Raw genomic sequence first — 25,724 nt, forward strand, 5'->3', positions numbered from 1 at the left:
CATCCTGGAAACTAAAATTTCAGAGTTTAAAAATTTTAATTATTATAGAAAACAGTTGGTACATTGTTTATTATCGGTATATGATATCACATGATTGCAAATGACGCATATCGATATTGTTCAGAAATTCAATTCCATTAAACATCTGTGAACTTTTATAAGGTTTTAGAGAGAAAGTTCATGTAAATCGAATAGACTGAATAATTAACGTTATAATTAATATCTGGACGGCAATCAACTACAGACAACAGTTGTATTGTTTTTGATATACGCTTTACTAAAAATACACCGAATACAGTAAATACAGCTAATATTGGTTTGGTTACATTTTTATAGAGCATAATATTACTAATGCGATGTATACGTTTCGTTATCTCGAATTTCGTTATGTAATATTGTAAACTGTTCTTATGCATCTTACCAATAATGAGCGATGGGGCCTTTCCAAGTGTTAATAAAACTTGCAGTGTGTCTAAAACTAGTTCCCATTGCCCGTCTAAAAAAAAAAATACACCAAAGGTCTATTTTCGTTTCCTTCAAACTTACCAACAACTTCTATTCATGTGTATAAAACAATCTAAGAGTTTATGCTCGTTTATATCAGTTTACTATATTAGCGACAGAGGCAAACGATGCAAAATCAACTGTCATGTCAACTATTGCAATCAGTGTTCATGAGTAACGCATTCATTATGAAAAAAAAATAAGTATATTAAGGACCGGGCTCCGCCAATTTATATTGAAAATAAATCTATGCAAACATTTTAAGTAAGTAAATAAGATCTGAATACGTATATTTGAAGTTATAACCATTTAGTAAAATTATTAATTTTATGAAATAGAAACAGTTTTTTCCACTCTACGTGAATTATAGAAATATTTCACGAATTAGTTTTTTTTTTTTTTTCATAAAATGGTCGCTCAAATTCGACAAGTTATTTTTAAAGTATGACTTTGGCAAACAAATAATCTATTCAAAAATCACCATAACAATTAACAACTTTTAAAAACATAAATGTATACGTGATATATTAAATAATAACAATCAGACAAACCGTTGAGAAACGACTAAAATATTAAAAAAAAAATAATAATTGTTCGGGGTGTGAATGAATCTGTTGTGTTGTATGTGCAATAAATTATAGCGGGTAGTATTTAGAAATAACAAAAAACAAAACTGTCGATGGACAAAGTATAAAAAATAACTTGGTCGACAGTCCCTATACAATATGATTTTTGGGTTTTAATGCGTTTACGGATTCATTGATGAGTATATTTCATGTTATACCTAATTCAGATTATTAAAAATTACAAATAATAAAATCATTATAATATGATTCTGAGAATTTAAATAAATTATTTAGTTAAATTATAAATCAATGTTTAATTATATCTTTATGGTTTAATTGAATAATAATTAGCAATATATTTTCAATTGTATTATCCCTGAGAATGAAAAGTTTTAATTTGCACTATGTATTTATTTATAAGTTTATAAACTTAAAATTGACTTAAGATAAGTAAAAAACTTTTATATTTATAGATTTATTCGGATTTACATAATACAAATGGAGTAAAATGCGATTTATTCTTTTTGAAATAAGTGATGTTTTATTTGAGAAAGTAATCACTTTCAAAATAACTATTATCAAATCGTTTGATTTATTATTTGAATCTCACTGTGCTTTATTACAGTTGGCTAATAAAAAATTGATAAAAGTAAAACTAATACGACTAAAATAGACGTCGTGATTCAAATAAATGAAACAAATATTTTTACGCTTAATATTGATATAAAGTCATTAATTTTTTTTTCATTGAAATTTTTTTGAAAGTTACTTTTTAACCAATATATTCCATTTGTTATACAGAATGATCAGTATTTATAAAAACATGGTATCTAAACAGAAATTAGATGCAGAAAAGTATAAAAAGAAAAAGAATCTTGTAGATTAAAAACCTAATATATTTTCTCTTATTTTTATTATAAATGTGAAAATATTAAAAAGAAAATCTGTAAGATAAAGTCTCAATTTTTCTTTAACAATGCGAGAATAGGTTTTTATGATGGTGATATATATATTTATATTAATATTTTATTAATTTTGTTCATCATTTTAATTAATCATTAAATAAACTATAAAATGTTTATATAATCTAATAAAATTATATAAAATCTTTAGTTATAAAATGAAGAATCAAATGTAAAAAATAAAAAAAATAATTATAAATGTAAACAATATCCGCATTATTTTGCTTTGATAAACCTCAACAATAATTTTTATATTGTAATAAAAATACAAAATAATTTATACAGAAATGTAAAGCTTTACATTTATTAAACATTCGTAATCCTTAGAATTTAAGAAAAATAAAAGACTATATGTATAAATAAAAAATATGTTCTTCGCTCATGCAGTAATATAACAGCTGTAATCCAAATCAACAGATTTTCTTTAAATACTGTAAAAATTTATTTTACCTAAATATTTATTACGATTATTTGTGTATACAGTTTTTAATCATTTTAATACAAAATAAGTTTCCTTTTCATCAAAATAAATATATATTAACATAATTCAATAAAATACTTATGCTCAAATAATTTCGATATTTTCTGAAATGTTTTTAGTTTCAGTTTTTAGTTTTTATCATTCTTCATTATAGTTAAAACTCAAATAAAAGAGAGGAATGAAGTTTTAATATGATAGTTTTTACTAGAGCTTTTAAAACACGTGTCACGGAATTCACGTGTACACGTGAAATACATGTTTATCCAAAATATATATCCATTTTTACAATTGTAAAATTAGTAATTTTATGTTATTCACTTGAAGTTTTAATAAAATATTAATAGTACAGTATTAAGTTAAGGATATACGTTTTTATTTTGGATTTTACACGTGACACGTGACACGTGAATTCCGTGAATTCACGTGTATTAAGAGCTCTAGTTTTTACATCTATTGCTGGTTTGAAATTAAACTTAACAACATAATTCTGTAAGTATACATTTGTCTTTAATTTTATCAATAAACCTTAATTTGTATAATCATCATAGAAATATTTTATTGATGTTATGACAATAAAAAAATCTTTTTGAATAATTTATGTTGAAATTAACTAAATAATCAACTTAATTACAAAAATGACTAAAATTAATGGCCCATAAATATAATTGTTTTTTTTTTTTTTTTAACGCTTTACGAGTAAGCTATTAACTAAATCTGCCATCTTTGACAATTTGATTTTCTATAAATTAGAAAATTTGGATTTTATTTTTGGTACGTTGCCCATATTAAAAGTGCTACGATTGTGATTTCAGATGATAATCACACATTATTCGTTTACCAAGAATGTTTTAGTAAATCCTATTGTATGTTTAAATTCTTTAAGGACTACAAATAACTAAAAAGTTGACAAATTTAAAAATATGTGCATCAACGATTGAAAATTCTTTCTATGATTAATATTTTTTAATTTCCTTATTACATAATCTAGTTAAAATGTTTTTATTACTAGAAAAAAATGTAAATAAATGTTAATATTCTGAAAGTAGGTACTTTCATTAGATTGAAAGTAAATCAGTATGAGATTATTGATCATTATTTCTGTAAGTCACTGAACTTCGTAAATTAAATTCTAATATATTTTTCATTAGTTGATATATTTAAAAAAAAAGTTTAATTTATATAAGTTTATTGGACTATTAACGTTTATATTTTAGTAGTTTTAATTATTTTTTTCTTAAATTTTCTAAACAAAAAGTTTACTCATTTACCTTTTTATTTATTTAGTTTTGATTTTTTGTCGATTGGAGTTAACAAAATATTAATTAATTTGTAAGATATGTTATTTTCAAATTTATCATAACAATTTTTTCTGTACATGCTATAGTTATAAGTGTTGCATTATAATAAATATATTATTAAATTGCAGAAATGTATATTCTTAATTTATATTACTACTAATGTACATGACAATATTTTGAAACCTAATACTATCGCCATCATGGTCGTGTTAACAGTTAAAAATATAAAATATAAAAAATGTTAACAAAACTTAATCATAGATTAAACGTTTTCTCTGTTTAAGTCATCAAACAATGCAGAAGTAACATTGAAATAAACAATTGATAAGCCTAAAGTGGCCCGTTGATTTACATTTTCACGATTTTCCAGTACTATGTTCCACGTCTATTTAGTAAACAAATATTATATATTGCAAAAGAGTGCCTCTGTTTCAAAAAGGAAAAGTTAATGCTTTCCATGGAGATTTAAGTATTAATGCCCGCAATCCAAAGCCGTCGGTATATTAAATATACATTGAGGGCCAACCGGACAAGGGATTATCCCGGTTGCTTTTTTTTTAATCCCTACATTAAAAAATATACTACTGGATTTTTCTTTCCACTGATTACCGTTTTGGGGTCGAAGTAGGGAAAAATGATATATGTTAAAAACAAAACAAAACGTGAAACAACAACCCTAGGCAAAATTTCATTAAACGGTTTTAAAACATTACAAAAAAATACCACCACTGATGCCATTGATGCTCATTAGGGTATAGTTATTAATGTAATTTTGGATCGTCCGGAGGGTTTGCGATACACCTCTCTATACATGTATACGGTAATCTCAGTAGCGATACGGTGCGCGAATATATATTATATAAAATATGCGTACGTATATTTTGTTGAATATGAAGGCCAGAAGTTTTTTTCATTGCTGTTGTTATTCCCCAAGCTTTTTCCGAGACCCCGAGGGTATGTAACCAAAACAAAATGAAACCGATGTCCGGTTAATGTCCGGCACGAGTATGTCTTTTTTTTTATTTATTAATAATGACTTTAGAACTTTGATAACAGGATGAATGCGTATCGTCCATATTGTGCATATAGTATTAATACAGTTGCATGAATATTTAACTTGGCCGGACGCCGGAAAGGTGTATTTTTTTTATTGTTATAAAAATATAATATTTTGTCCTCGTATAATTGGTACGTTAGAGAGGAAGTGAATAGTTTGTCGGTTCAATCATTTTTAATCCATGAGCTTAAAAACAGAGTGCAATATTATTCGTAAATGTCATTAATTTAACTGTGAGATACCTTAAATATTGGATTGAATTATATCATGTCAAAGAATATTGAGTTTAAATCATATTTTATGTTCTTCTGTGTGATAATAATTCTGATTATAGTCATATTGTATTTACATAAATTTAAATTATTAATACAGCGAAAATTTAATAAAATTGTGCATCCAACCACATGTGTTTACTCTTTTAATTTTATTAAGTCAATTATTTTAATTATATTGTGACATATAGGACTATAAGATACATGGTTCTGTTAATAAATTACAATGAATTTGTTATTCTTCTTGAATTGATAATGTAGAACTATAAATATGTATACTACATTATATAGTGTTGTGACACATGTCAATTATATTTATATTCAATTTTGTTTTAATTATTTAAAGTATAAATAGTCCATTACTTTTATTACATGTGCCTTTGTATTTTTCTATTTAGCTTTTCACTTATTAATTAAATTAAAAAAAAATTTATTGCAAAATATATCAAAGAGAAAAAATGTATGCGAAAAATGATTCCTGTTGTGAATAGTGAACACAGAAAAAAAAAAGTAGTATATGATGATGAACATAAACTATTCAAATTTGTTAGAGATGTTTTATTTTATGTCATCTGTGATCAAGATATTTTTCTATCCAATTGAGACATCAATGATAAATTAGAAAAGCCATGATGATTATCGTTTAACTGTAAAAACGTTGAGAAGTTAAAAAAAAAGTTTTTATTTCGAGTAAATCAAATGTAAAACTTGCCAGAAGTTTTCACTATTTACATAGTATCGTACATAGGTTCCGAATACTTTTGGTGTATTTACTACATTTTGAAGAAGTTTTATATTCCCTATCTTTTAAGTCACTCAGGATTGATGTTACACGACTTATCATTTAATTGATCATACTTTACCAAGAATTTATCTATATATTGTATATGTGGAATGAGCAGAACAGTTTTATACAGTTTTGAGTATGATCCACTTACCAAATCGGCATAATGACTGTATATAATAATATTTTAAATAATATTTATGTGATTATAATATATTTTTTCTACTCAAGGAAATCATTCTAATCTGAAGACGACATATCGAGTTTGAATCTAATGCAAAAGGGCCCTACTTTTGAATAACATTCTCACACTTGTTTTAAAAATCTTAAATACTTGTATAATAAATTATAATAATAAATTCGTAACACTAATGTAATATTACAGTGATGTTACTGTACAACTGTTACAATATGATGGTTTTATCATTCGTTTTTAAAATTGAATATAAAATTGATGATTTTTATAACTTGAAATTTTGCGTATTAGGTATATGATTAAAAATATGTTGAATTTATGTTACTGAAACATATTGACGTTTTTAAAAACCATCATTTTTAAGTGGTAAAATGTTATGACAATTTTAATGTGAGTATTGTCTAAAATTTATTTTAATAAAATATATTAAATAGGCTAGCTGATGTTTTGATTAATGATAATAGATTTCATTAAAAATTGTTGTATTGAATACCAACTATCATTGTTTACATTTTAAAATTGTCTAAGTATATATGATGCTGATTATACTGCTTATTATAATAGCTCAAATCAAAGAAAAATATAATATAAGCGAAAAAAAATTAAATAAATTATATACGATTACATAATGTGTGAGCTTGAAATTTTAATTTCGCACGACCAAATACATTTGGATAACGTTTCTAATGTACTATGTGACTACTTGTGACTACTGACAGTACACCCATATAGTGTTTTGATTTTTATAAATACAAAATGTATTGCGTGGCAGATCCTAATGTAACACGGTGTCACTGCACAATTACGTATGTGATATTTGCGTACACCGCAAAGCCTCGCAGTATTTGTTTTAGACTAATAAACGATATTATATTGTTAAAACATTTTCTAACCCGCCGAAGGATAAATTTTTAAATATGGCGACAGTGGCGATGTATTCGTAGAAGCGTATAAAAACCTCGTCCCACCCACGTTTTGTAGACCGCGATACAGTGTAGGAGCAACGTTGATGTCTACGGAAAAATCGTTATATTTCTAACGAGGGGCAATAATGTCGAGTGCCGGCTTTTGATTGTCAATCAAATGGACGTAAATAAAAAATAAAAATAAATTTAAAAATAAAAAATACACGAAACAGAGATGATGTGGTCGGCTTTTTACGTGCGTCCGGGGTCAAGTAGCGCTCTCCCGTTGAGCGATTCTAACGAGGGTAGTTGCCGTCCGTTCGTTTCCAAACCACCTTGTCATCGTCCCGTCAAATAGAGATACTTATCGGTAAAACTGTTATGATTGGTGATTCGATTAAAACACTTGGATTAATACTCATCAGATCAAAATCCGCTGTTAAGTGCATTGTGTCAATGTTATAGCACGTCGCACGTGTTGCATAGCAAAAATGCGTTCGAGTGTTTGCGAATGAATGGGCGTGTTATAAAACAACCGAACTCTTTTAAGAACCACAATTATTTATAACTCGGTCCTAATATAAATATTAAACTATTTTAACTCGTAGACATTACAGGTTAAGTAATTCATATTAGATTATTAGATTCTGAATGAATCGTATATTACCGCGATATGTTTTTTTTCGTGTGCCCTTATACACGATTTCGACCAGAAGGAGTGAATTCAACCATCCTCAAATTAAAATCAAATATAGGAAATAAGTTCTATTTAATACTTGGGGGGGGGGGGTTTGCCATGTTTTGAATTTCTCAAAAGTTTTTCGAACAAATATGAGTAACAAACTTTAGATGCTTCTATTTAGCGTTATTAACCAACATTAAAAGTTCAACTTGCCTTGTTATGGAATTTCATTCTTCTATTATATCATTGATTAAATATTTGTTTAATTATTGTTAAATTATTGTATATTTAATCAATGACTATATCAATCGTTTTTTAGGAATATAAACTGATACACCAGATATTTTTTCACAGAGAATAGTTTTTTTTAAGAGCAATGGTATATATATATTATAACATAAGTATTTTATGTATATATTATTATAATAATTTAATCGTTAACCCCAAGTTACACTTATATGTATGTACGTAAATCTTTCGACATCGATCGATGAACACTTTATCTAGAGTTGACACGATATTATTAATAATGTAGTTTCGCATGGGTCTAAATATAATAAATAATTACCATATGATAGCTGAATTCTTAAGTTTATTTAGGATTGAATGCGACAAACTCACAACATAGTATTGTATTATGTTGCCGTAGATTACCTGAATTATTTTTGCTGGACTAAATACCTATTTATAACGTTTACTGTCGGAACAGCTCGTTATCTCGATTTCTGAACTATTCTCAAGTTTTGATAGTTTTTATTATGTGTCGTATGTATTTAAAAAACAATATGAAGAGTTGAACTAATTTTAGTTATTGTGTGAGTGTATATATCAACTACTTATTTTTCAAACCAATCGTTAAATGATTATTATAATTATTATTTATTTTTTTTATAGTATAAAATATAAAATGTCACTTAAGAAATTGTATTCATGGGCCATGTCTTACTTAAGATATCGTTAAATTCATGGATTTAATAATTTCTATTCATGAAATCAGTAAAACGTTACGGATAGATTACCACTAGTAATATAACTTTTGATGTATTTAAAGTGCAATAGTTTCTATGAATGTAAAATATTATACATGACATTATTCGTTTATTAAATATACAAAATAAGAAAAAGTATCTTAAATATCGATTTTATTAAATTAATTAGTAACTGCATTTACTTAAAAAAATTCAAAAAATTTGGAACAGTTTTACTTTTTTTAAAATAATAAATATTGGTTTATGACTTTATGGATCTGGTTTTCAATTTAAAAGTTTTTTGCATCGAACCTATAATATATTTTGCCATACGAAAACGTACTTTGAATTAAAATTAGTTGTAAGCCAAGTGAATTTCGCTTATTTTTATTCGGATTAAGCATTTATTTTGAATGTATAATACTGCAGTTGTTGTATTGATTTATCCATTTTTAGTAGAATATAGAAAAACACTGTAAATTTTAATCCTATATGTGATATTTGTATACATGTATTATACGTTCATGGATAATTTTATCATTCCGCGTTTTTGTATGTGTTATAGTGCACAGTGTTGAAGGGCCAGTCCTGAATCTGACACGAATCAGTCGCTCTCACATGGGAGCGTATTTGTGCATAGCGTCCAACGGCGTGCCACCATCAGTCAGCAAACGCATCATGTTAGTGGTAAATTGTAAGTAAACTATTTTTACATTTCTAAAACAATATGGCTATAATTGATTGATCCACGTTTCTTCTCGAGAATCCTCGTCACTCCTGCGCGCATATAAGGACCTGAAAAACTGTTTCGTCACACTTGAACTGTCTAGAAAATACGAGTGATATTCGAACAAAAAACTTATATTATGTTTGTTCGGTCGAATTAGCATAATCGGTATGACGGGATATTTGTAAGAATTATCTTCTTTTTTTCTTTCTACTTCTTAATGTAAAAAAAAAAAAAAAAAAAATGAATAACTACTAAAAGCGTAACTATAATTATTGTTTCAACAGCGCAAACATTTACCACTATAATGCTATTGTTCGCTAAGAACACAATATTCCATTCCGCGCGTACAACATAATGTTTGCATACGATCGTCCCCCCCCAGTTGTTGGCATATATATCTTTATCGTCCGTGTCTCGATGGCCGTTGTTCACCTCGCGTGTCGTTTTTTCAGTCCCGCCGATGATATGGATACAGAACCAGCTGATCGGAGCGTACGTGGGCCAATCGCTGACGCTCGAGTGCTTGTCCGAGGCGCATCCCAAGTCGATCAACTATTGGACCCGAGAGGCTGGCGAGATCATTGCTCATGGTAAGCAGAACACGTACGGGGAGAATATAAACTCCACCGCCGCCGACGCGGCCGATGGGAAATGTCAAACAATACGACCTTGGTCCAGGGGGGGGGGAGAGTAGATGGAAAAAAAATGAAGAGAGAGAGAGAGAAAGATAAAACGATATTCTTGATCGGTAGGACGGTCGGAGGACGAGTTAACGAGCTGAAAATTCAGCAGGATTTTTTTACGATTCGACGGCAATAAACGGACGGCAGGCGGCGTTGATGGCTCCGAAGTTTTTCTCTCCGTTTTAATAGGGATACTCTCGCAGACCCTTATATAGGTATATCGTATATGGATTACATACACGCGCTATGTATACAATATATATATATATATATATATATATATGTTTTTGAATCCCCAAAACGCACATCGACGGGCATTTCACATTGGACAACGACAACGACAACGACGTGTTTCATTCGGAATTTTTACTATATTATGTGTTGATCTTTTATTTTATTTCGTTTTTATATAATTTTGTTTTTTTTTTTTGTTTTTTTAACACTACCGTATACATCAACTAGAGGGTTCGGACACGTGTCGAACGCGTGTCTATTACATGCGTGTCCCGAAATTCGCTCGCAAAGATATAAGAATTTGTCACAAATGCAGCAGTCCCGCGACGCTCTATCTTCATCCCTCTTCATAATCCCTCGCCGACTGCGAGTTTAATGCTTCTAATTGACACGTGTCATTTCTCGCATTTCAGCTACTGCCGTCTACTAATAGCCTCTTATTATATAGCATCTAACACCAAAAACAATATTGCGCCCAATCAGAACATCGTCAGCCAAAGTCGTTTTACGTGTTGGGCAATTAATTCTGTTAATCCGCTTTCGGTGATCAACGCTTCTGTTCCAATAACGCACCAGGGCTAATTATTTGATAATTTTTTTTACGTTTAAAAATCTATCATGCGCAAAAATGAATGCAAAAATAATTTTTTTCGAAACAGAACATAGAGCAAACCATTTCACATTATAGTTTCAAATTCATATCAACCGCTGCCACTGCTTAATGGTAAGACTTTTATTCGGTTGTCAGATCGGAACGCAGAAAACCGTATGAAAATAATTAAATGCAACAACGTTATTTTTTCCGACCAACTCCCTGACTTTGAATGAATAAATTACACTTCGAAAAGCTGATGCATAACATTCCTATGCAATAGGAAGCTCGTCGGTATTTCCTGAATTTCAGAAATGACAGACATTCCTATGCGAATAAATTATTCAAACAAAAGTTTAGTTTATTATGGTTTTATTACGAGTAACTATAGTGATTAACTGATTTAGTAATGTATTTGATGCAGATTTTAAAATATTCATATGTATATATTATTGTTATTATAAACCTATTCTATTCTATAAGAAAATCGAATTTCTCATGTGTATCTTCATGGCACACGGAGAAATATTTGTGTTTTCATATCAATAACATTAATTAAAAAATTTAATTAAATTTTATGTCCATTAATAACGCTAAAAAAATAAGAATTTTTAAATAAAATGTTCATTATTAATGTTCAATTATATTAATTTTTGGTAGTTATTCATTGGTTTACTACATATGATTATCAATAATTATTTTTCAAAATTTTAATTAAAGCAGTTGTCCAACATAATTTCTGTTGAACGACTATTTTCATATTTCCATCTACCTCTATCCCGATTTTATATCTATAGTTACTAACTATGGTATATAAATAATGGGCAAAATATTTATTTATAAATTGACCTTAATTAATCTATATTTATGAAAAATTAATATTATTATTAGATATGATTTGTAAAAAACCAGTAGAATTTTTTTTTGATCGGATAATTTAGCAAAATATGAAGTATAATTTTCACATCAAATTTTAAATATGATCAACTGAGTTATTAATTTGAATAAATTGGTGAATATTTTCCGAGAAATTCAAAATAAAGCTATTTAAAGCCGATGTTTTACTTTAATGTCTACTTTTAACTTTGGCGGCTGTGTTGCTTTGATTATATAATGTCAAACTACCATGAGGCATATTACTCATTAAACATTGAAAAATTATATATTTTTCAATCCTATAATGCAAGATTTAATTTGTTTAGAAGTTAATTATAATTTATAAAACGCAAAATTTCAATGAAAAACGTATAGTTTATATGAAGTATTTCGATAAATTGAATTTAAATATTTATACTAAATAAATAGCATATTACTAAATATTATAAATGATGATCGATGTACTAAACCTTTAAATAACATAATTTTGTATTATATATTATGTGATGTAAAATTATCGTTTATTTATTACGTGAATTTAAAATTTTAATTTACACATAGGTACTTTAAAAAGTAATAAGTAAACTATTGATTTTAGAATTTAGCATGGATCAAATAACTAAAAAAAAAAAATAAAAAATAAATAATAGAACAATTAAAATTGAAATATTTTGTCTTTAAAGAGAAAATTAGTCTTGTTGGAGACTTCAGTGAACAGCTTTCTTAGTAATAATTTTCTCTTGTAAAACTTGACAAAATAAATTGTTCATAATTTGTTATTATAAACAATTATATACATTTTCATTATTTAAAAAAAATGTTTTTCCTTTTTTGATACTCCTACTACGAACTAATCTTAACATTTTTTCAGAAGGTTAGTATATACAGTATTGTATACAGTGTATAATTGTACAATACACGCTGTGTTATAATATATTATACTACCAAATGTTAGGGATGGGAGCCTCGATAATTGTTTAATGTAAAATATGTCGGGTTACTATTTAGTATTACATTATTTGACACCGAAATAGGTAATAACCCTGATAAGAATCCAGCACTGCGTGACATAAACGATTACCGATGTGATAAGCGAGTGCGATATCGTACTAAACTACACGGCAGTCAAATACGTATACTTATTTCTCTATTTTACAAATCAGCGTATCGTGAATTTTCCAAACACGTTGATCGAACGATTTTCGAATGTAAGGTCATTGTAACGAATAGTCCAATGGGTTATTCGTTCGAATCAATTTTGTTCTCCGCCAGTGATTAGTTTTAATTTAATTAATAACAACTATTTTCTCTCAATGGACAAACTTAATAACTATTCAATGAAGACAAAATCTTGCGGCTGTTGAATTATTCCCAAAGTTCTGTCGTCGGAAAATATGATCCTATATTAATTTCGGCAGGACTATCTGATATACTACTTTTTCTGAACCAACAACAAGAACCCTATGTATAATGTAACTACTATCATTATAATTTCATATTTAAAAAAAATTAAACAGCTATATAACATTTATTTTATTCATCATTATACCTATAGATAATAATTATTTACTTCTTGTCTGTAATAATAACTTACATAGACAAAAATAACTGTACTTCTTTCATTTGGTCGTTAAACAGGTTAAACAAATAAATAAATAATAAATATATGTTTTTCTTATTGTTTATTATAAATTTAATATAATAATATAAAATATGTACAAAATTAATTAAAGAAATTCAAGTTCGTCTGTTTTTTTTTTTCATTTAAGAAACAAGGAATATTTAAAGGAGTAAAAAAATTATAATATTCAAAGTTTATCTTTTATTTTTATAATGTTAAGTCTATATGTGTATAATTTGATAAAGCGCTAACAGAAAAATAAGTATTATAAATTATTTTAATTGCATTATAAAACAATTTACACATAACCGTTTTTTCCACGACGTTTTACACAAATTTTAGTAATGCGATAGGTGGTTATAGGTATAATAATTTTGTTTGCACTGCTTACTACTTTTAATTAAGTGATTTTCGATGTTTTAAGTTAAACATTTCAATTAATTTTTTCGTTTTTGTATTAAATACAAGGTGGATTAGAAGATATTGAATAACGCAATCTGGTTGTCTGCGCTGATATACGTGTTATTGATGTTATGCTATGATAGGGACCGATAAACAGCAGGTCCCTCGTGCAAAGACGTCGATGCGACGTGATGGAACTATATGAGGTAGCGTCTGAAAGCAATGAAATAATACATGGAGTAGGTAGACTTAAATAATTACATCACACCGCGTAATGGGCCGAAATACTCGTTAAGTTTACAAATTACTTTACCCCACAACCAAATGTTCGTAAAGTATAGGGTTTTCCGAATATTTATTTTTTTTCTTTATTTTCGATTAGATTTACAAATAAGGGTCTCTAATCGTATCGTGAAACGATAGGAAACTTGCACCTTCCACCCTTACGTTGCACCACGTACTACAGTGGAGGCACAGTATAATTGGCTCGCGTGATTTTAGCTGTTACACCGACTGTGCGTGACTGGTGCATAGTAGTAAACAGGATTGTAAAAAAAAAAATTATATATATGTATATCTGTAAATAAACTCAACTCGTAGAAACTTTTCACAGTGTAAATTTTTGAGATATTTCGATACGCCAAAACAGTATTATTTGAGTACAAACAGGGGAGGAAAAATTACAATATGCAATATATATTATTATACAGTGATTGTGGAGAAATAATAATATTTCGTTCAGTCCTTTTTAACAAATGCAAAACCAGAAAGTATATTTATATCATACCTAGCTACCATGTTTATTTTTTTCTGTTGCACTCATTTCTTAGCCATTAGACGACGTGTATTATGAGGGCTTGTTTTGAATTTTTCACCGTCATAAATTCTTAGTCAAATGATTTAAAACCTATTTTATCTATTCTTTGATGTCTTTTGCATCTGATGAATGTTTTCAAGTAAAAAAAAAGAAATCCTTAGTGTACAAAAAATTTAAAAAAATAACTAATTACTCTTTCCATCATTTTAATTAAAGATATTCTTCTAAGGAAACCAACCCTTTGAATAAACATCTCGAGTTTTCTAGATTGGCATCCATGTTTTTTTTTAATATTCCTCTACTCGGTTTATACGCCGAATCTAATGCTGTTAATCCGTTAAGAAACATTTTATCACCGAATAAAAATAAATTTACGGTAAATACAAACAATTTAACATAATAATTTTCATAGTTTCATCAGATTAAAAACAAGAAAAAAATACTATAAAATAATTAATTATTTTTACCATGTTTTTAAACACTAGATACTAATATATTGTCCTTTGTAACTACACTTTTCATTTTTGTTATGTTTAACAATGTTATTCAATATTTACTTGTTTTATCTTAAAAGTGTTACCATAATTATAATTTAATGAGAAAATATTTCCTTATTAAAAAATATTGCATGGTGCAGAGTGCTTCATTCATTTCGAGCTTATTTTGTGTGTTTCATTTTTGGATAGCGTGTTTGACTTCTCATTGGTATGAACACATTCGTCGTGTCTATAATATCTAAAGATATCTAAAAAAAAAAAAAAAAATTCTATAAATTCCAGCCTAAAGTCAATTAACCAATTTAAAGATTTAATTTTTTTATTTATCCGACTATAATGTTTATCATTTGAAAAAGTAATTAAAACACATAGTTTAAGCGCATGTGTAACATGGCATATTTGATTTCGAAAACATTTTACTGCGGGTTTTACAAAACTAACTCAAATGTTAAAAGGGTCTAAAGAAGGGTTAGGTAATCGTAAGATAGGTTAACCGTATTTGAGACAACGGATTTGACACGATTTAATTCACAAACCTGGCAGCGGTTACCAACCAATGGTCCTTGGCTGGAGTAGTCTACGACCCGAAATACCCTTTGTCATAAATACAAATATAAATGCAACTACTTTATAAGTGGGGCAATTAAGTGGTACTGAGTCGCACTTCAAAATTTTCATCTTATCCCTTGGTTCATCGGTTGAGTGATTTCGTTATGATACATTATTTAATGGCAACAAATATTTTCCCTTTCATCAATATAATAGGCATCTAATTAAAATGATAATGGAAAACGCTGATTAAAAACAAAGCGCAGTTAATTATATTTATTTTCACTCCGTTAAAGTTTTTAAGTGGTTGTTTGAGAAACAATTGAATTTTTAACTTAGATTTAAAATATCAAGATTTACGAAATATGTACAAGTACATCTTATCGTGCACTCACTAATTGATCGGTTGCCCTTTCAAAATTAAAAAAACCATTACTTATTAATAATAAGTTATTATATACCAATGAAGTTATTACTATTATTATAATTATTTATATAATTATAATGTTATTACTATTATAGAGTGCATAAATGGTATACGAATATGACTAAATTCTATGACCATAATAAAATAGAAAACCAAGTTTTAATAACTAATTTATAAGTCTTCTGTAAAATAATTAATAAAATATGGTTTTCTACTGTATTATGGTTATAAAATTATCTCACATCTCATTTAATTTCTACATTGATAATCAAATCTAAAACTAAATTAACTTGCTATATCTGTACAACTTCAGAACTTACAACATCGAATTAATATAATTAACTCAATTATAATAACATATTATATAGCAAAAAATAATATTTTTAGTAATAACAACTAACTAAATTTTTCATCAACTATTCGCTTACTTTTTTCAATTTTATTTTAATTTCTTAATTTACCTACCTGTTGATCAATGAACCTTTAATTACTTTAATCGTTCATTTTTTTTTTAATTGACTCCAAAAATATATGAGTCATCACTTATCTAAATGGTATCTTAATAATTATCACATTAATTAATTGAAAACGAGAAAATAATAAAGCATAGATTTTACAAGATTATTTATATTATGATCAAAAATCCAAGCATGATTTATTGTTAAAACTTACCTTTTGTAAAAAATGTATATTCTTCTTGACTGTAGACTTTAACAATTTATGTTTAAAAGTTTTTGTTAGCTATATTTTTCTTTCAAATCTCTTGCTACGAAGTGTATATTATTTAAGTAATGATAACATTATACCTATACCGTGTATTAGTATCGGTCATATATTCTTTATATAGTCTATGGTATAAATTGTTCAAAAATAAAAATGAAAGCGAAAAAAATGTTTGAATATATCTGAGAAAATAGAAATATTTTAACAAATAGTTAAATCAAACCGTCCATCAACAAAATAATTCGTTTAAGAGATTTTGGTTCGTAAAAATAATAATAGATTAATAGCAGTAAAAAAAAAAGAGATTATAAATTAATAATGGAAGAGTAAAATAAAATTTTAAAATGTTTTCCGGCACCTGTGGTAAGTTATTAAATTCTGAAATAGTGACAGTGAAATTTCAAAATAAAAAAAACCTTCATTATTTTAGCAAGCTTTCTGAATTAACCGGATGTACTGAAGTTCATAGTTCTAACTGTTAATAAATTAAGTTATTTTTTTTTATGGAATTATTGACATAAAGTATTATGCTCTCCGATAAATTTTTTAATTGTTTATTAAAAATATATAGTTATAATAGTTATAATAAATTTTAATATAACTTTATTAGGAACTCTATAAAATGATAAAACTACTGAATGTACACATATACCATCGACAGTTAAATGTAATATTTTGTTATTTTGATATTAACACAATGAAAAATAGAATTCTATTAAATCCTGCGCACGTAAAATATATATTTGTGTGTGTGTGTGTGTGTGGTGTATGTGAAGGTGAAATATGTATATGAAGTAAGCCCGTTACTCATTCAGTTTTTCTCGAAATCCGATATAATTTTTCCAATCGGTTTATATTCAAACATCATCGTTTAGTGAGTTATTCGAAATAAAAATAGATAAATTTTATATAAGCGAAATGTCTATATAACTATTATAAACTAGTCGCGTTCAGAATTTATAACAATCTAATATATTATTTATATTTTATTTTTTTCTTCAAAATCAGAACTTCTTGTTTTTTTTTTTTTATTTATCCCAGAAAACCTCATCTAGAATGTTTTATAGATATAGGTAGTATATATATATATATATATATATATATATATAGTGTAGTGTTTTAAATATAGAAATATTTTAAGGCTTACATATTAATAACATCGACTAAAATTCATGAAAAAGGAAAAATTATTTATGGTATAAAATTATTGTTTTACCTCATGGACCTTTCAACTTTTAACACGTCCAGGTAATGCTAATGTTATACCTCGAAACAGTTACTTTCCAATGCATATTAGATATTTAACGTACATCAGAATTGTCAATAAATATGTTTACAAAATTAAGGCAAATTGTTATATATTTATTTTTTTTTTTTTTATAAAATAACAACTCGATGTATAGGCGTGCACAGACCTGTATTTCAGGGGATGTCTACAAAACTTTTGACCCTATCTTAATAAAACGTGTTGGTGTATTTAATAAATTAAAGGTAAGAATAATTAAATAAACACAAGCTTAATTATTTATTTGATATTGTGGTATATTAGCCCCAATTAATGTATTTTTTACTTTTGTAGTCAATAGCTGTTAAATTATTATAATATGTTTTTGCACGACATTTAGAGCAATTTGTTGTATTTATTATATTGCGAAGTTTCATTTATTTTTACCAAATATTTTAGAATAAAATTAATTTAATTTGACAAATATCAGTTGAAATAGAGGCCTCTTACTCTTAAGCTTAATTTGTAGAGCTCCGTTTATAACATTTCTAGGGGAGTTCCCAGACACATCTAATACTCCCCGTGCTCACGATACCTCAATGTGATATTTGAGACAAAACTTATCTTTTAAACAAATCGAGAATCCGGTAATAATAAATAATATTATCCTGTTATACTGCATATACTTTTATTCTATCTGCATTCGGTCCATTACATCAAAATAAAACTACTTACTATTAACTGTACTTACTGTTTACTGGACCATTGTTCTATTTTTTTTTTTTTTTTATTATTTGGCGACTAACACGAAAACAAACATTACTTTCATAACTCGCAGAAAGCCCAATGATTTTTTGCTCACCCTAAACTTTTCAAGCAAATCGTTAATTCATCTTCGACGTTTGATAAATCGCTACACAACTTGCAGTCATTTCCCTCCAGATTCCCCCGATGAAGATCAGGTTTCCGCTAAATAAATTATAGACACAGCTCCGGCGTGTTTAACAATATTATGATCGTTGTTGCGGTAATAAACCTAGTGGTTTATTTGAGATGTTCGAGAGATTTTTCCCCGCTCTTCATCTTTACTCACCGCAAACACCACCGATCCTCGGCGTGCAATATGAGAATATTAAATTATCATCATAGGATATTTAACTGAACAGACGCGAACGTTATAAAAACGGCGGTGAGATAGCCGCCTGACAAGTGACGTACATCGCGTAAGTCACTATTAAAACCCATGTATTTATAATACACACCCGTGGGCCCACCCACGTAACAGTCTATTTATACACATTTTGCACCCCCGTGCGCGTATAATAATATATTTATGTATGCATGCATGTTTGGCGCGCGCGTGTTTCATCTCTTATCCGGAGGTTTCGACCATTTTTATCATATTTTTACCATCCAACCCAAACCGCGTTCACGTCTTTCTCATCGATCCACTGAACCACATAAACAACAGCCAGCAGCAGTCCACAAGTCATCTAGCTCGGACCTCGTCCTTGCGTTGCGTTTATTGTTCGTTCAACCCGATTTATCGTGCCGCTCACCCTTTTTGGCATCAGATGTCCGCGATCCTCGTCCCCGCCACAATCAAAGTAGTATAAAGCGACCGACCGATTCTCTCGTTGTTTCCACCGCAGTGACTTGGTCTTTTGGCGATTGAATATTTCGAACACAGATAATGCCATAATAATTGCACGATGTGTTTACAGAACGTCGCACTTGTGAACCGCAGACAATGGCAAAACGTCATCCACCTCCAAATCGCTCTCATTACATTTACTGCCCGTCGTTTTGCCATTGTTAACTATTGTTTTACAATTTGCAGTCTACAAACTTTTTTTTATAGCTTTATTTCTTCATATTTTCGAACGTTTCCTACGTGCGCATCGAGGTTTTCTTCCCGTTAAACGGTTCTGCGCAATCGGTTTTCAGACTATTATCATACAAACCTGTAGTACACTGAAAATGTTGAGAATAATTTACGTAGTATCTGAAAATCGAATATGTTTATGATAATTATTCAGATTATGACAAGAAAAAAAAAAAGAACAAACTTTTCGTTGAATCGTAACTCAATGAAATAGCGTAGTACTCGTTTTTGTAGTTGAATAGATATAATTTGATGGAAGGGAATTATTAAAAAAAAAAAAAAAATAAAAATGAATAAATTCATACACGCACACAATAATAAATATTATTATTACCACGCAGTATGTGTAGATAAAATGTTATTCGAAAATCACAAACATTACACCATGGTGTACATTGCAAATGAAAACGTATAATAGTCGTGTTAGTAACGAGAACTACCTAGTGTAATATTTTCTACGAACCTCTACTTCTGTTACCAAATTATGAAATTATCTTACTTCACGTCAACCATCCAAACATAATTTTATTTTGACATCGCATGCGCGCGAACATGCTAATTGTTAGTCGTTGCTCGGTATAAATATGTGTTTAGATTTACTGAACAATCGTACACCTATGTACCAACGCCAAACATTGTGCAATATTCAAATTTAATTCCGAATTCGATTTAAGTATAGAAAGCAATCACACACACACACAAGTGCGGTGGATGCATTTAGTAACTTTTGAGCCGCAATGAAACTTATATATTATATGCTGTCTGGTATATTTATAAAACACCCCGTACTTCTATGGTTGTTTTTGGTTATGCGTTCGCTGGATCGATAAAAAATGCATCATCTCACGTGTGTACAATATAGTTAGCACATTGAAATTTTTTTGTGCTCGAACTTATACATAAGTCTCAGTTGCACACGCATCGATAAAATATTATTCTTATAATGTCCGGGTCACACAGTTTGGACTCACGAATATGTATTCGTAGTGTAAAATGTTAAGTGTATGTGTTAAGTTCTCTGAGGTTCTTGATGTGTGCATTCAGAAGTTTTTAATCGATCAGTTTTTACATGTTCATGGGTTAAATTTAAATATATAAAGGTATCGAACGTTATTGAAACGAGTGTCGGTTTAGGACTAGGGTGGCCAACCCCAAATAGGAGAAAGGCGAAGAAGAAAAAAAAGAGAGGTATCGTACGAATGTGTATTTATATAAATATATAATATTGACATCGTCGTAGTCGTTACCGACAAGCTGAAGCGTAATGGTATGCTATAAAATCGAATTGGTTAAACATTTAAATAATGTCCAATGATTAAAAACCAACTTATAATTACATACATTTATATGTTCTATTTAAATAAACCGTGAGTGAATTTTTAATGTTTTTTTCCGTCAAAATCGTGACTCGTATGTTCATATAACCAATTTTATTGACTATAATTATAATGTAAAATTACTAGAATTATTCTTTATCTTATCCATAACATATGTATACCTATATCAATACGTATCAATTTATCAAAAACAATAATTTTGATGTATTATTATCGATATAGATTTTTAATTGTATTTGGCTATGGTTTATATTTTAAATTTGTATCGTACTTTCGTGCATTAATAATAAAATCAATAAAGGTTATTTGTTTTTCAATTTTTGAAGTTTTTACATGAGTTGATTTCATGAGTTAACTGTCGAAACTATGGTGATATATCCAAGCTTGACTGTTTGAAAATATTTATTTTAAATTATAACATTGTAATAAAATGTTTATATCAGTGGGTTTTTCATGTATACCTAGTATTAATTGTTTTTCAGTCTACCAAAAGACCAACTATTCAATAAAACAAATATATTCTGTAATTTTTTCATCGTAGTATGACAACAAAAAATCAAATATTTTCCGATATTTAATCCGCCTAACAATTTATGTTTAACTTCTATACATTCATTTTTTTTTCAAACAAATTTTAATAGATTCTAAGTCTAAACATAAAAAAAATTAATTAAAAATAATTAATTATTATCTTAGATAGATGGAAAATATACTATGTACAGAGAATGTTTATGACATTGATATAATAAAATTATATTTTACTTATTGTAAATTACAAACAAACCAAAAAGTATATTATTATTATTATTTATTTTTTTCAAATGAAGAGTTCGACTTTCTGCGATATGTGCGTGATTGCAAAATTGACGTCATAATATTCTACCGATAAGACCAAAATTCGCATTTTCAACGTTCCATCAAATTCTTTGTAAATTACACGGCTTGGTTCGTCCGTAGCATGTTAAAAAATAATTTCCAAATTTATTCGAGCGGAAAAAAAAATAAAAATGAAATCCCCGTTATTTTTCTTTCGTCATATTCCAATCAAATCCAAATCAAATTGACGTTTTCGTCGCTGTGTAATTATGGGGCGGGGTTGATATGAACGGTAGCACAAAATATCACTAGTAGATGAAATCAGCTATTTCGGTTAGCTGAGCTTATAAAAAAAATAATTTTTAAGATAAATGTATTAAAATAAATAGAAGGAAAATATAATATATTAAATCAAGTTTAATATATTCGGAATCCGAAGGGTTAGTCAGCCGCGTCACATATAGTATAGTAAACCTACAAAAAAAAAAAAAAAAAAAAAAAAAACGTCAGTACCGTAGACGGACAGTATAACAGTAAAAGACCTCTCCACTCCACTATTCTTTAACATTATTTATGTGCATACACATGGAGTGACATTAATTTTTTTCCTCTCCCATCGAAGTCTTCGGGTGCAGTACCGCAACTTATTACCACCGTCGAAACATTTTTCGCATCACAAAGTTTCGACACAAAAAATTGTTCGTTCATGTTCTATCGATTACGATCATGATAATAATAATAACTGTAGTTGTATGTATTCGTATAATAATAGTGCACAGATTAAGTTGATGAAATATGCCAAATATAGTTAATAGGGGAAAAAAAAAATCAAAATGGGCACCACAATTATGCCTCGTACAGCGGAAAATGGGGTGCGAAATACTCTGCCGCTGTCACCGCACTCCCCTGACATTACTACATCCAGGGGTGCTCTATTAATTTGCTAATGGAACAGATTGATATTATGCGCACCACTGAAAGGGGTGGTAAAAGTGAAATCGGGCTTGGTGGGTGATTATATAATAAAGGAAAAAAATAATAATTGATCGACCGTAGGTTGAAACAATTAACAAAAATCCAATATACACACGTCAATTTATTTGTATTGTAATTAAAATTATTAACATCAGATTCTATATAGCACGCAAGTGTGAGTATTAATGAGTGAGTGAGAAAGAAAGAGCGAGAGAGAGCGTATACTCAAACTTACAATAAACTCGTTGTTTATAAACATCATGAAATTGTATACTTAGCGGAAATTCTATACTAATCTTTTTAATAAAATAATTTCTCAGTTAAACATATAATCAAAAAAAATTATGTACTCATATATGGCAAACAAAATAATATATATATATATATATATATATATATAACGTAAAATTGAGTCATTGTTAGAAAGTCTAGCGATTTGGTCGCTGTTATAATGTAGAATCATAGGCTGTATTAAGCCCAATTATAAAATACCGTATAAGTAATAATATTAAGTAATAATATATCTGTTGTATCTAGATTTTCGCAACTGCAGTACGTTTCTATGATTTCTCAAAAATATAAAACTGATTATTATTTAATACAAATCTAATAATATAATTATTTAATAAACATTCTAACTGGCACAAACCTTTAGAATAGTTGTTTAATGAGGTAATTATAAATTTCCAGCTTTATGGAAATGTAATGAATCAAACTATCTATTAAATTTTTGTTCAAAGAAGTGTCTATGCATATAAATTATAATAAATCTCGTATAATTCTGGACTGCAATTAAAATCGTTTCGAAGTGTTCTATTATTGTTCAATGCTCAGTACATTTTTACATGTATCGCAATCGAATGTATTCATCGAAAAAAAAAAATTGAGCACACGGGATCTCATATTTATAATTTGTTTACCGTAGCACAAATTATATCGACATAGAGACTATGCTGAAGTTTGCCGTACATGCGTACGGCAAGCGTAAAATGCAGATAATCAATTTCGAAATGAGAAACAAAATTGAAAAAATACTTCAGTGTAACTTTCTAATAGCGTTATGAAATTTTAATTGACGTAGATCGATATGGTTGTCTATTAAAAGATAGATCGTGGTAGTGTATAGCTGAGATACCAACGATTTGAAAATACATCGAAACAATATACTATACAATGAGTTAAATAATAAAGTAGACAATCTGATTGGAAACATAATACGAGAATGATTGAAATATTTCTAAATTGAAACTGAAGATGGACTAGCCGTATAATATTTTACTACTATATCATACGTTAAATTACGATTATTCAACTGTCAGAAGTTTGATTGATAGGAAATGATGTACTTTTAAAGAGAACGTCTATATAATATTTGAAATGCCGACTAGGGGTGAAACGCGTATGTGTTAGAGTATGGAGTTTGATAGAGATTCAAGGGTTGTGTGAAATAGATGGAGAACGAACATGAACAGTAAAAATTGATCTCAAAAATATGATGTATATGTGTGTGTGTGTGTTTGTGTTTGCGAGGAAAAGTTATTTTTGGTGGTCATCAAAACCGCACACTTACCGTTCATAACCACACATTTTACATCGTTCAATACCGCACATATTTATTCTATTATTAAAAAGAGAAATCTGAAAAGTCGATAGTTCAAAACCGCACATATTTGGTTAACAGTTCCTTTCTCTCTGTACACTTTGCATGTACAGTTCACGTTGCCGGTTTCGTATGAGTCCTACACAAAATCGTATTATTTATCCTGGAACCTACTTGAGGTGATGTTACATAGCGAATCGGGAAATATTTCGTTTTTAGCTGTCCGAGCGAGTGAGTGACCCTGCTCGGTCTCGAGATGTTATGTTATTTTAGATAAATGTATACGTAATTGATATATATATACATATATAAACGTGTGTGGTATTGAACGGTTAAATTTGGCGAAAATATGTGGGATTAAAATATAAAAGTGTGCAGTTATGAAAGACGTCCGTTATTTTTTATTGAATACGAGTTTCTCCCAAATGAGTGAGAAATACAAGGTGAGAGATAAAAGAAAAAAACGAACAAAAAGGAAGCATAAATACTTGTGAGGGATACAATAAAAATATTGATTACACCGATTGTAAATGGCAACGGAGAAGAAAAATAGGTATACGACGTACATGTATGCGTCATTTTGCTTTCGTTAAAAAAATAGATTTTCGTTTATTTAACATGGCGCTTAAACATATTGCGCTCGATCCCGGAAGCATTGAGGTGGAACAAAACAAGTGTCGTGACGTTCTCTCATTCGATTGCCGTCTTACAAACAAGATGTGTATAGTATAATAATAATAATAATATTTACCTGAGATACAAATCTTAAAAGAATAACACTATTGTATTGTTATCCGTTTGGCTCGATACACCACGGAACAGTTGGTGGTGCGAATCATATCTGCATGGAGATAAGTGTTGCGAATAAAAAATAACGATTTGCAAAGGCGAAGACTTGCCAAAAGTGTAGTACGCGTACACGAGCGAGTAACCTCCAGGAGATCAATTGTAATTTTCATATATTTCGCGTATACGTAGCGCCTTTTGAAAACGATATGCGTTCGTCCCTCGAGAAAATTTCCCATCTCGTTTTGTGGTTTGCTTATTCATGACTTTGATA

The 25,724-nt window shown here is 28.6% G+C and overlaps 1 protein-coding gene across 1 annotated transcript in view; it reads left to right on the top strand.

The window, feature by feature from the left end:
* The window catches only part of LOC112684263 (neurotrimin-like), a gene marked incomplete in the record, with an annotated part of 168,503 nt that overhangs the window by 116,151 nt on the left and 26,628 nt on the right, over positions 1–25,724 (top strand). Inside the window, 2 exon segments of the mRNA XM_025555688.1 lie at positions 9,241–9,369; positions 9,858–9,995. Of these exon segments, the coding sequence (XP_025411473.1) occupies positions 9,241–9,369; positions 9,858–9,995 (267 nt within the window).

Source organism: Sipha flava, unplaced genomic scaffold (assembly GCF_003268045.1).
Source record: "Sipha flava isolate LNK unplaced genomic scaffold, YSA_version1 247_pilon_pilon, whole genome shotgun sequence".
NCBI lineage: Eukaryota > Metazoa > Arthropoda > Insecta > Hemiptera > Aphididae > Sipha > Sipha flava.